Here is a 14,414-nt window from a genome sequence, read left to right on the forward strand (position 1 = left end):
GAGCCACAGGGGCAGATGATTACTGATGATAAGATGTACAGAGAAAATATGGGAACTTGGAGAGTACCGGATTGGGGGAATGAGAGAAGGAAGAGAAGCCATGAAGGATACAGGGGAGGTTGCACAATCAAGTGAGCCCAGTGTCACAGTAGCCAGAGGAAGAGAGAGTGTCAAGGAGGGGGTGGTTAACAATGCTGAAGGCTGGAGAAAAGTTAAGAAGGCTGAGGTCTGAAAAAAGGCCATTGGGTCGAGAGGACAGTGCTGGGAACGGAAACCAAACCCTACAGGGTGGAGAAGAAAATAGCTAGTGAATAACAAGAAGCAATGAATGTAAGATAACTTTTTCTAAGTCAGGCAGGAAAGGGCAGGAGAAAACAGAACAGCTGCTGCAAGTTGAACATCAAGGGAAAATATCTTTAGGGTTGAGGCATTCTAAGCATGTTTGTAAGCTATGGAAAAGGAGCAGGTAGAAAGGGAAAGATCGAAGATGCAAGAGAGAAGGGCTAATTGCTGAGGCAAAGTCCTGGGAGGGCTGAGAGGGGCTCAGATCTAGGATGCAGGTAACTTTGATGAGGAGACATCATATTCTCTGAGAAAGGAGGGAAAGAAAAAAAAGATGAGCAAAGATATAATGAAAATATGAAGTGCTAAGAATGGAAGTTGAAGAAACAAGATGCTGGCCAATTAAATGATAAAATGGACATCGTGTTGGACCTGGAATCAGGAAGACTTGAATTCAAGTCCTGCCTCAGATACTAATTATCTGTGTGACTTTCTTTTGCAAAATTGGAGTAATAATAGGACCTACCCAAAATGGGTACATGATTTCCACATAAACAGGGATACTATAAGCAAATTAAGAGAGCCTGTAATAGTTTATCTGTCAGATTTATGGACAGAGGAAGACCTTAGAACCAAAGAAGATATGGAAAATAATAACAAAAGATAAAAAAGATAATTTTGAAAATTATATAAAGTTTAAAAGTTTTTGTACAAACAAAACTAATGTAACCAAGATTATAAGGGAGGCAAAAAACTGGGAAAGAATTTTTGAAACAAGTATCTTTCATAAAGGCCTCATTTCTCAAATATATAGAAAACTGAGTCAAATTTATAAAAATACAAGTCATTCCACAATTGACAAATGGTCAAAGGATATCAACAGGCAGTTTTCAGACAAAGAAATCAAAGCTATCTATAATCATATGAAAAAAATGCTTTAGATCACTATTTATCAGAGAAATGCAAATTAAAACAACTCTGAGGTATATCACCTCACACCTATCAGAGTGGCAAATATAACAAAAAAGGAAAATATTGGATGTTGGAGGGGATGTGGGAAAATTGGGATGCTAATCCGCTGTTGGTGGAGTTGTGAAAAAATCCAACCATTTTGGAGAGCAATTTGGAACTATGCCCAAAGGGCTACAGAACTGTGCATACCCTTTGATCCAGTAATACCACTGTGAGGTTTATATCCCAAAGACAATTCCAAAAAGAGAAAAAGACCTATTTGTACAAAAATATTTATAGAAGCTCTTTTGGTGGTGGCTAAGAATTGGAAATCAAAGGAATGCCCATCAATTGGTGAATGGCTGAACAAACCGTGGTACATGATTGTAATGGAATGTTATTATGCTGTAAGGAATGACAAGCAGTATGATTTCAGAAAAGCCTGGAAAGACTTTTATGAATTGATGTATAGTGAAGTGAGCAGAACCAAGAGAATGTTGTGCACGGTGACAGCAATATTGTTTGATGAAGAACTGTGAATAACTTACCTATTCTCAGCAATAAAATGATCCAAATCAATCCCAAAGGAAAGAACTAATATTGATTGAACACAGACTGAAACATGCTATTTTTCACTTTCTTCCATTTTTTCTTTTATTCAAGTTTTCTTGTACAAAAGTATTAATATGGTAACGTTTTACATAATTGCACATGTATAACCTATATCTAATTGCTTACTGCTTCAGGGAGGGGAGAGGGAAGGAAAGAGGGATAGAATTTGGAACTCAAAACTTTAAATAAAAATGTTTATTATTTTTAAAAAATTAATTTTATTCTCCAGCAAGATTAGAGCTACATGCATGTCTAACTCAGTTTAACACTATTTTAAACAGGATTACTGCAGTTTAGCACTTATTTTGTGGTTCAATACAGATATTATCAGGATTATAAAGGAAGTTTAAGCAAGAGTTTAAAAAAGTAATTTGTAATTAGAGTTACACTTAAGAATTATAGCTATTATGTAATCTGTATTTTTATTAGTAGCAGATTTCAGAATTATAGCTATTATGTAATCTATATTTTTATTAGTAGCAGATTTCAATCAAATATTTTCTCACATTCCTCTTAATTTTCTATACTCCAACTTGAACTTATGTATAAATTGTAACGAATAATTTCATTCTGATAAGTCTTTGGGCTAATCAAAGTTCTGCAATTGCAAAAACAAAATAATAGGACCTGCCTCCCAGGGTCCTTGTGAGGATCAAATGAGGTGATATACATAAGTATTCTGTAAGTCTTAAAGTATTATGTAAGTGTCAGTTATTTTTATTATAAAGTAGGAAGTTTCTTCATTCACCGAGGTTGGGGGAGGTGCGAATGGAGCTGGGAATTTGAAGAGAAGAAAGTTTATTACAGTTGCTATGGGTTCTATCATGAGTTGATAAGAAATGAATAAAAGTATTGCTACACAGCCAGTGAGGGCCCAGATGAGATTAAGTGCCATGAATTTATAGAGCATTTTATAACTTTCTCTAATAATGTCCAGAAACAGAAATGTTGCAAGTAGATGGTTAAAGTTACCCAGGTTTGAAATTAACAGATAAAAACAACAATATGCCAAAGGGAACTGATGGTGACTGCACTGTTGAAGTAAATTACCATAGATGGGGTCCAGACAGGGTAGGGAAGCATATAAGATCAGAATGGGCAGAATGGAGTAATAGAGTAGGGAGGTACCAGAGGACTAGGGTCAGGATTAGGAAAAATAAGATCAGTAGGAATGAGAGAGTGGGAAGAGGTAGAGGTTGTGATTAGAGAGGAGAATTTCAGGAGTTCAAGATTATGGGAATGTGTCAATTCCACATAATAGTAAGATCTTGCTATGGCTGCCCTTACAGGTAGTTGAGGTTAAATAATAATAGCAATCACTACAGTTGAGGAAGGTCACTGAACTTCTTCATTTGAAGAAAAAACTATTCTTTATTATATAATCTAGAATCTCATTTCAAGAAAAAATAATTTGCAACTGAGTCAAGGTATTAACACTAGCGGGTATAGCAAGTGTGATTTTGCCACGGACTGAGTTTCTGGAACTTTTGCACACTGAACAGGGAAAGCTTCCAGACTATAGGTAACACATGATGTAGAGGGAAAAATCACTGGACTTGAATTCTGGAAACTTGGGTTCTAGTACTGACAGTCAATTACTAGCTGTGTGATCTTTGCTAAACCACAACTTAATAAGATTTAGAGTGGGATCAGTGATATCCAACCCCTTCATTTTACATATAACAGCACCTCCAACTGCTGCTCTAAGATTCTTCCTGGAACTTTTACATATAAATAAGAAAATTGAAGGCCAGAGAAGTTAGATTATCTGCCAAAGGCCAGGTAGTCAGTAAGTAGCAATGTTAAGATACAAATCCTCATCTTCCAATCCAGAGTTCTCCTGGATCCAAAGTTATTTCCACTACGCCATGCTTCTTCACATGTATTATGCTGCTTCACACCTTTTAGCCAATCTGAGCCTCAAATATCCTAACCATAAAGAGCCACACAAGTATTAAGGGGATGCTTTCCCCCCCAAGGTGATGCTGAAGGCAAAGAGGGAAGTGGTTATCCTCCACCCTCCCTGCCAAAGATAGAAAACAAATCAAAGACCTTGAAAGTGAAGAGGACAGCATGGAGGCCAGCCACAAAGATAAGAAAATACAAATGCCACCCTACCCCCAGCTTCTGGACACCCAAGACACTCAGGCTTCAGAAAACTTTCCGTAATATGTGTAAACGACAAACAAGTATAAGGTGGTGTTATTGTTTTAAGAGAGCCCTGATAGAATTAAAGGACCAGAGCCAAGGCGCTCTGCTTTTGGCTCAGCATCAGGCCTGCTCAACCTCCACATCAGTGTCTCCTTCTTCCCTCCCTCCTTCCTACTCCATTGTTCCCCTTTATGTTTTCTCTTCTCTTAGTAAAATGTAAGTGCCTCAGGAATAGGAAATATTTTTCTTTCTTATTTTTTATATCCTCAGTACTTAGCATAATGCCTAGCCCACAGTATGAGCTTAATAAATAATCTTTCTATCTATTTGTCTGTCTATCTATCTAGGACTGAATACCAAGAATAAATGTTTCTGGCCTTAGTTAGACTAGCATTGTTAGAGCTACCTAGAAACCTGTCACAGGCACAAGAATACCTATGCACGGTCTGGTTTTAGACACATCCACTTAAGATAACCAATACTACCCAATCATTCAGTGAACCTGAAGCCCCTTGGGTAAGTATAGATGCTTATAACATACACTTTCTTGCTTTTTAAACATGATGGGCACATAAATGGATGCCACCAGAAATGTAAATGAGTGCCTAACATATCCTAGAAGCTGATTACTCAGAACTCTACAGCTCCAGTCCCAGCTTCTCATATAAGCCCCAAGCTCATATTTCCAGCTGGCTAGAGCACATTTCCATTTAAATGCTTTTACCTCAATTTTGATACATCTAGAATTAAACATCTTTCTTGCCAAAGCTCCCATGAATTTGTGATTCATCATTAATCTAAATAACCATATTTCCATTTCCCTCCCTTTACCCCAACCCCAACTTGAAAATTTGGAGATAGCTTTGAAATTTACTTTCTCCTAACTGCTTTTACTCCTGTTCCATCAATCATTAAATTCTTAAAAAGCTGACTTTTCCCCTTTCTTCCTATGTCTCTTGCTACCACCCTAGTCCTGGTCCTTATCACTTATCACTTAATTGATAGGTGGTCTTTTTCACTGGTCTTCCTACCTCTAATCACTTCCCATCTCAAAAACATGCCACACACCAACACCAGATTAATTTTCCTAAAGCCCTGCTTCCATCATACCATTCCTTTAATAAAAAACCTACGGTGAAATGGAGGTATATCCCTTGCTCATGATTAAATAGAGCAAAAATAGTAAAAATACTAATACTTTCCAAATTAATTTACAGATTTACTGCAATACTAATTAAAATACCAATAAACTTCTTTACAGACAACATTTAATATTTCAAAATACATATGGAAAAGCAGAAAAAGAATTCTCATACTAAATATAAAAATGTACAATAAAGCAATAATCATTTTTACTCCTGTCTGGTAGTAGAGAATTAGAGAAAATAGAGGAATGAAACAGATGAGAGAATCTCAAAACTGAAACCTATATATGGAAGAGATAAGTGATAAATGCATGTCTAAAAACACTAAAGAATTGTATCATAATTGAATAAAAACTTTTGGGAAATTGGTGAAAAATTAGTTTAATCCATATTGCACCATACAATTAATTAAACTCTCACTAGATCCATTACATCTCTCTCTCTCTCTCTCTCTCTCTCTCTCTCTCTCTCTCTCTCTCTCTCTCTGTACATATATATATAAAATTGTAAAACTTAAGAAAGGAACAGTGAGTTGCCTCAGTTATGGAGAGTAGTCAGTCAACCAGCATTTATTATTCACTTACCATGTGCCAGGTTTTGTGCTAAGTGCTGAGCATAAAAGTAAAGTGGAAAACAATCCTTGCTCTCAAGGACTTTATATTTTAGACAATATAATAGCTAGGTGCATACCAAACATATACGGTCTAAGTGGGGGGTAATCTCAGAGGGAAGGTCTGGAGGAGAAGAGAAAAAGAAATCTGGAAAGCGCTCTACCAGGAAGTGGAATTTGAGCTGAATCTTGAAAGAAGCCAAGGAAGCTAAGAGGCAGCAGTAAGGAAGAAGAACCTTCTAGAAATGGAGCCTAGCCAGCCCAGAAGCATGGAGTCCAGAAATAGAATGTCATATATGAGGAACATTGTTATGAAACAAATTTAAGAAATTATTAGAGAAAAAATTGATGGGTTTGATTACTGAAAGGGATTTTTTCACAACAAAAAGCACTATCTCTATAGTTTAAAAAAAAGTCAAAAACTAATTTTTTTTGGATATGGAAAATCCTGTTATCAGTGAAGACCATCACTTGCTTAGAAACTTGTGGGAGCACTGAAGGGTCAAGAAATATGCCCAACGTCACATAGTCAGAATGTGTCAGAGATAGAACTTGAAGCTAGGTCTTCCCGACTCTGAGGCTGCCTCTCTTATCTATGAAACCATGCTGCATATCAAGGAAAGAAATAGATTTGTAATAAATGTATCAGATATTTTAAAGCCTCTGAAATGAGATCCATAATCACACAAAAGAGGCCAGCCTAACAGTCATCACAAGAAAAACCTAGTGGATAGTATATGAAGAATGCCTATATCATCAGAGCCTGCCATTTGATACCCAGTCATCAGAACTGACTGGTCTGCCAATATATCTTTGACAGACCCTGGTCTGAGAATTGAGAAGAGAAAAAGAGACTGCTTTGTCTTTGGGAAATTGTATCCTTCTTTAAATAACTCCAAATTTCTCCTTGAAACAAAGGTCCATCTTTTTAACATCACTGTATTTCTAATACTGCTAAGTAGCTGTATGTCTGTGAGTCATGGAATACCATGACCTCCAAAGAGTTAGTCATAGATTACTGAAAGAGCAATAGAAATATGCATGGTGAGTGTGAGAAGGCTGCCATAGGCTACCAGTGGAGAACAACACAGGATAAACCATTTTAAGAAGATCTTTAAATAGATATATGACCAGAAAAGGAAGCAGGATGGTCATGTAGCAATACCACCTGATGGATAGTGTGCACAGTCCATTTTTATCCATGCAAAGTCTATACCATGTTGTGAAGAACTTATGGATGTATGTGAATGAATCATACATCACTGAAGGGAACATTGATAAAAATCTAATGTTCATGAAAGTATCAAAGTATACTTATGGCTAATTGGAGTAAATGGAGGAAAAATATGAAAACATTCCAATTAATCTATAGATTTATTGCAATATTCATCAAAATATCCATAAGCTACTCTGCAGACAATTAGGTAATACACATGGAAAAGAAGAAAGGGATTTGTCTTATTGGATTTCAAAATTTCCAATAAAGTCAGATCTTTACCTAGAAACCAAATAACAGATCTGGAACCTGATCTCTAGTTATTATCGATACTACATGTTGTTTTATGGAAAACTGGGCAAAGAATAAGAACTGTTTCTGAAGGAAAATAGAAATTATTATTATCCATTTGGGGAGATCTTCAAATTCCCCTCTAATCCAAAAAATGTAAATCAAGACAATCTTAATAGCCACCAAATGTGTTTAAATGGAAAGAAAAGTGATTTAAAAAAACAAAAACAATGCCAGCAGGGCTGCAGGGAAATAGACGTTGTGTAGGACTTTCAACTGTGCTCTTTTTTTTTTTTTAGTGAGGCAATTGGGGTTAAGTGACTTGCCCAGGGTCACACAGCTAGTAGGTGTGTGTTAAGTGTCTGAGGCTGTATTTGAACTCAGGTACTCCTGACTCCAGGGCCGGTGCTCTATCCACTGTGCCACCTAGCTGCCCCTGTGCTAACTCTTTAGAAAGTAAGCTGGTAGCAAAATCGTCTGTGCCTTTTGTCCTAAGGATCCAGTTGTGAGGCTTTTATCTTAAATATATCATGCAAAGGATAAAAAGACCTATCCGTACAAAAATATTTATAGCTTCTTTATTTGTAGCAGCAAGAAGCTGGAAACCATCTATGTTTCTAATGCTTAGAGAATGACTGAATAAACCATGACATATTAATGGGCTGGCATATTATAGTTTAAACATAGAAATGAGCATTTGTGAAGAATGCACTAACATGAAATGAGTTTTTTAAAACCCACCAAGATTAATGAACTCAGAACAGCATCTGCATTCAATATAACTATACTTTTAAAAGAACACTTCTTCAAATAGATTTGGCAGACATAGCCCCTACATCTTCTGTATATTTGTTTGTAGCTTGTATTTTAAATTCTCTGATTCCATTTTTAAATTCACGCTTTATGATGTACACTGAAGTGGTTACTTTAGGGGTCAGTTTTGTTTAACTATTTTTCTTTGTTAAAAGGGAGAGTACACAGAGGCAGCTAGGTGATGCAGTGGGTAGAGCACTGGCCCTAGATTCAGGAGTACCTGAGTTCAAATCCGGCCTCAGACACTTGACACTTACTAGCTGTGTGACCCTGGGCAAGTCACTTAACCCCCATTGCCCCGCAAAAAAACAAAAAAACAAAAAAACAAACAAACAAAAAGTCATTGGTAAAACTTTAAAAGAAAATACATGGTGTAGTCTAACATGTTCCTGGTTTAATGAATGTTCCTTGTTTTGTATGATTATTTGATGTTTTTCACTGATGGTTATTAGGTTGTTTTGTGATTTTTTAATTTTATTCCAATTTATTTTTTTAATATTTCTTTTTTGTTTGTTTTTTTTTGTTTCTTTTTGTTTTGTTTTTTGTATTTTTTTTTTGCAGGGCAATGAGGGTTAAGTGACTTGCCCACGGTCACACAACTAGTAAGTGTCAAGTGTCTGAGGCCAGATTTGAACTCAGGTCCACCTGAATCCAGGGCTGGTGCCTTATCCACTGTGCCATCTAGCTGCCCCCTTAAATATTTCTTTAGACAGATCAATCAATCAAAAGACATATATTAAGTGCCTACTACATACTGAGCACTGTGTGATTTCATTGGTGTAAGGAACCCAAAGTGAGGAAACTCCATTTACTGATGCAGGTCCCATATCGCTACGATTTATCGTTTGAACAAGGTAGCTGGAGAGCACCAGAGGTTATGTGACTAGGCCAGAGCCACAGAACAACTGTGGATCAGAGGAGGGATTTGGCCTCAGGGTCCTCTGGTTCCAAGGCCAGTTTTCTATCTCTTACTCTACCCTTTCTCCCCACATTGTATAGATAGGACAATGATAGGGAACTCACTTTAAGGTTTATACCTGCTTTCCTAACAATAATTCTGTGAGGTAAATGGTACTGGGCTGTGCTAGAGTCACCCCATACCAGTCACTAAGTTGATCATTTTTTCCATCTAATTTTAATTTTATTTTTTTCTCCATCACATGCAAACAAAAAATTTTAACATGTTTTTTTTAAATTTGAGCTCCAAATTCTCTCTCCGCCTTTGTGTCCTCTCTCTTTGAGAAAACAAGCAATTTACCACAGATTATACATTAGCCCTGTTGTTTTCCTATTTAAAAAAATAATGCCCATCTCCTACCCATCAGATCAAGTCCAAACTTAGTCTAGCATTCAGTCATAATCTCTATTTCCAGGCATAAACCTTCTCCAGTCAGAGCAATCTCCTCATTATTCCGCTCAGGCACCATGCACAGACCTATCTGAAAATCTGTGTTCATATTGTTCCTTTCCATATGATGCCCACCCACCTTTTCAGTTTCTACCCAATCTTTCTGCTCCATGAAATTTTCCAATGTTGTCTCTCTTCTTTAATATCTATTATATTTATTGTCCATACCGCACAATTACCACTTAATTATATGCCATTTTATTTCCTAATTATCCCCATCATTTAACACTACATGGCAAACTATATTGTTCTCTAATCATTTCACCCATGTATACACCCATGATATTATATATATATATACATACATACACATGTATACATACATGATATATTGATATATATATATATATTTTTGAGAGGCAGGGTGGCATATAAAGTTTAATGGACTTGGATTTCAGATCTGTTATTTATACTTGAATGGCTTTGGCAAGTCACTCTCCCTCTCTTAGTCTAAGTTTCCTATTTTGTAAAATTAGGAAGGGTTTTAGACTAGATGTTCTCTAAGGTCCCTTTCAGATCTAAATCATATAGTCTTGTCTTCTCAACGACATTGCAAGTTGCTTGTGGGCAAGGATGAAACTTTTGCTTTTGTAGTCTATATCCTCTCCTCCCCCGCCCCACAACTGGAGCTCAGTATAGTACCGGCCATATGTGCTCCATCAATATCTATTTATTGGCTGATTGAACCTGTTTCAACAAGAAGCGGACAGCTTTTGCTGGGATGGTATAGGATGATGAGATTTTGCATGTGGCATGTGATTTGCTCCATTTTCCCTGGCCGTCATTCCCTCTCCTTTCACAACTGTTTCTGGATGGAGTCCTCATCTGCAGTTCTATTGATTCTGCCCCAGTCAGGGAATATGAAACAGTACCCAAGGGTACCAAGTGCTAAGGAATGTGTGATATAGAAAAGAGAAGAAAAAATGTAAAGAGAAGGGAAAAAAGTAAAGGATTAAGCTTAAAAAGAGTAAGGCCCTTGAGTTGTATGCACCTCTTTGTGTGCAATTTTCAAGACTTTAATACTAGAACATTATATCACATCTACCTACAGTAACTGTGGATGTGGATCCTTTAGTTAATGGTTAGAGGAAATGTGATCACAGAGTCATAGAACCGTTAAGTGTGGACAAGAAAAACAGAATAATCGATTATTTCTTCAATTCAGCAAGTAAGTGCCTACTATGTGCTGTGCACTGTGCTAGGTGATAAGGGTATAGAGACACACACACACAAAATAGCCCCTGTCCTCAATAAACTTAAATTCTCCTGAGATGGAGTAGGGAAGGGAAGACACTGGCTCCTGTTGCTATCTATCCATTGACCCTCTCCCTGTAATTTAAAAGGGTAAGCCAAGGAATCAAGAGTGGAAAGGACAAAAAGGTGTTTCCTTGGGGGAATTATTCATGGTGGCAGGCATGAAGAAGGGAAGATATTGGCCAATATTATAACATAAGACTGAATGTCATCAGAACCATCAGAACGCCAAAGTGTTCCTAGCATTCAGAGGAGTGCTCTATTTCCTCCCCTACCCCACCTCTCTTCCTTTCTTTTTATCTCTTCCCCTCCCTCTCTCCAATCCTTTCTCTTCCTGTTTCTATCTATATTTCTTGCCCTCTTTGTCTTTTCTCTAGATTTGTTCTTTTGTTTCTCTCTATACATTTCTTTCTGTCTTTGACCCAAGTAGACTGAGTAGAGGAGAAACTGATTTTGTTTCCCAAGTTCCAATTATGTCAATTTAGTATTCATCTATGGAAATGCTGAGAAAGCCTGGTATGGTCAAATGTGCTAGTCTTAACCTGAGGTTCTCAACTAGCACAGGGAGAAAACGGTAAAGGTTTTATTGACCCAAGCTTTGTTGATGCAATCTCACTCACTAGGATGTAAAAGCCCTAGGCCGAGTTTCCATGCTAGTGCCAACACTAACCTAGAACAGAAATGACAATTGAATCATGCTATCTGCCCTGGACTAAGGTGAGGAAGCTACCTGCAGGTTCTTAAAGGAAGGAATTCTAGGAAATGGGAGGCATAGGACTTGTCTTTAACACTATAGAATTGGCTGCCCAAATCATCCCATCTGCCACCAAGCTTTCCATTATATGATATTTTCTGAAAGATACCATACCGGGCATGCTGATTAATATGCTAAATGTCCCATATTCTTCACTCCTCTTTTCTGGGCCTCTCCAACTATATCCCATCTCCTACGCTTGCTATCTCTCCATTGACCCTCTCTCCCTGTAGTATGAAATAGCAAGTTAAGGAAAGGCCCAAAAGGTGCTTCCTCAGGGGAATTATTGATGGTGGCAGGCATAACAGGCGAGAAAGGTAGTCCTTAGGACACCTTGCCCTGGCAAATAATATCCAGTCACAAAAGCTGGAAACCTGACTAAGACGTCTAACCCTAGATATTCTCTATGAGATTGCATATGGAATGACTTGAGACATCAATCCTACTCCATACTGCAGCAAGGGCTGTGTAGAGACAGTAGCAAGTGTGGACTTTACAAAAGAGAGAGAGACACAGAGAGACAGAGAGAGAGAGAGGGAGAGAGAGGGAGGGAGAGAATGAGTGTTTGAGGGCTAGAGGACATGGTTAATAAAAACAATTCTACCACCAGTTCAAGAATTTCTAGGGAGAAATTATCATTTCAAGTCATCGACAAGCAATTATCAAGTGCTTACTGTGTGCCAAGCCCTGGGCTAAATGCTGAAATGACAAAGAAAGGCATATGATATGAGCACTGAACTTCACAAGTATCAAAGAATTTGCCCTTGAGAGACCAAATACAACAGAGAAGGGTAGAATGGGACCCTATGGAAAGGACATTACTTCTTAGAAACAACCTACTTTCCCTCTTGGCACCTCTGTGCTACCCCTCACTTCTCATGCCCACCACCTTCAGAGGGTGCAGCCCAGGATAAGGCTGGCTGCTCTGTTTTTCCACTGGAGGAGATGAGTCAGTGAACAGTGGGGTTCCACTTAATCACCACCCAAAAACAAGTCCTTAGAACCAGGGGGTGGCATTGCCTCCAAGCTCAGTTTTTCCTTCATGTCAGGGGGTTGATTCCTCTTAGGAGACACACACGGGGTGAGAAAGCACATGTCTAAGAGACACATGTTTCTGAACTTCCCCATCATCTCCTTCCTCCAGCAGCTCCATCCCAAAGGGACCCAGAGAGTCAGGTCATTTCTCTTTACACTGTCACAGTATCAACAAGTAGTAGGATGGATATCTACCTCACAGACTGAGGAGCTAAGCCTACAAAGTGTGCGCTTTCTTTCCACCAGAGACATCAGTCCTAGGAGGATTCTAAAGCAAAGCACCAATTCTCTCCCTCATCCCTCGTACATGCAAAGTATCAGGTGAGCAGAGAGGGGTCTCAGATAGCAAATGAGCATTCACAGCTCTCACAGCTGAGTTGCATCACAACTCTAGGTTAACAGAACTGACTTCATCCTGATATCTATCCTCAATCTTTGCCCTGACACCCCAAGCCCTAACTACTGTCAAGCAAAAGAAATCCAAGATGCTGAGCTCTTAGGTCAGCATAAATGAATTTTCAGTCATTTAAAAATAAAATGTCTATTTACATGGAAGAAAATATTACTATAGGTAATTTTTCTGATGTTCGGTAGCCTTTGATGGAATTCCAAGGATGAAGAGATGGCCAAGTCATAAGTGTTGATACTTAGAGGAATTACTTCTGGCCCCTGACCCCTTAACATCAACTACCTCTGGGATTGTAAGATATAAGCCCTGTTTAGCTGTCCAGAGAATTCTTCCTATCCAAGTCATATTAGTATTTACAAGACTATAATGGTTTATTTCCTCTGTTTAGTCCAAAGAAACAGCAAACAAAATTCCAGAAGCAAGAATCCTGGAGGGACTATCTAAAGAACATACCAGCAACCCAAAGAAGCTACATTTTAAAATTTCTCTTGAGCCTCTACCTTTATGTAATTCCTGGACCTCCCAGTTAGACTAGATGACTGTGAAAGTCTCTTCCAGCTGCAAATCTGTGATCCCATCATTCTCAGACACTTGAGCTATTTTGTGATTGATTGACCAAGAGACCCCGTGCACACAGAAGTGTCTGCGTTAGACTCACCAGAAACTCGCTAGCAAACTCTTCCCGAACAAGTTTCTTGTTTTTGGCCTCATCCAGGTACCTCTGGAGGATTTCCTTTTGGTCCATGGTGCAGAGCAGGAGCACCCCAGTCCGTCAGGGGGCTAGGAAAGGGCATGTCAAATGTGTGTCATGGTCGAGACACCACAGAGGAGCCACTGTAAGAACAGTGCCTGCTAAACACTGTGGTTTACTGACTTCATCACAAGCCCTAGAGGAAATTAGTGCGTAACAGCTTCTGTGGTCACACAACAAAGCCATCCCCTCCCACCCAGGCCCCAGCACCTCCCTTTCCAACAAGGGAACCTGGTTATGTGATTAGAGTTTTTAACAAACAGGAGACTAACCAGAATACAACATGTGGTCTGGCTTACCCCTCTGCTCCAGATGCCTTCACCACACCACCCTTTAGCCATGAATACCTTTGTTCTTCCTATTTCCCAGGGAGAGGCTTAAACAGCACCTAGTGGATATGAGTGCTGAGCCTTCCCCTTCATTGCTTCAAATTTAGCAAGCTCTTAAGAAACCTATTGTTTTCTCATGCCCTGGGATTAACTCTGAAAAAATTCAGTTAGGCCCAGGAATGTAGCTAGACACCATTAGAGTTGACCAAGGACTGGAAGGCAAGGACAGTCCTACCATTTGCTTCCTGTCATTAGTGACTCTGTCCTACAGACCTGAGTGGGTCTTTTTTATTCAAAGTTTTTACTTTCTATGCCTATCCCAAAGCACTGATGTCCTGGTCTCTCCCATTTTAAGAAACTTATGTCTGAGCACCCTCTCTACCTCCTGCCACATTGAGGAAAT

The 14,414-nt window shown here is 38.6% G+C and overlaps 1 protein-coding gene across 1 annotated transcript in view; it reads right to left on the minus strand.

Moving 5' to 3' along the window:
* PTPN22 (protein tyrosine phosphatase non-receptor type 22) overlaps positions 1-13,676 on the minus strand; it is a 74,104-nt gene extending 60,428 nt beyond the window's left edge. Inside the window, 1 exon segment of the mRNA XM_044004978.1 lies at positions 13,590-13,676. Coding sequence (XP_043860913.1) covers positions 13,590-13,676 — 87 coding nt within the window.
* Positions 13,677-14,414: the final 738 nt, after the last annotated feature.

Source organism: Dromiciops gliroides, chromosome 4, assembly GCF_019393635.1.
Source record: "Dromiciops gliroides isolate mDroGli1 chromosome 4, mDroGli1.pri, whole genome shotgun sequence".
NCBI lineage: Eukaryota > Metazoa > Chordata > Mammalia > Microbiotheria > Microbiotheriidae > Dromiciops > Dromiciops gliroides.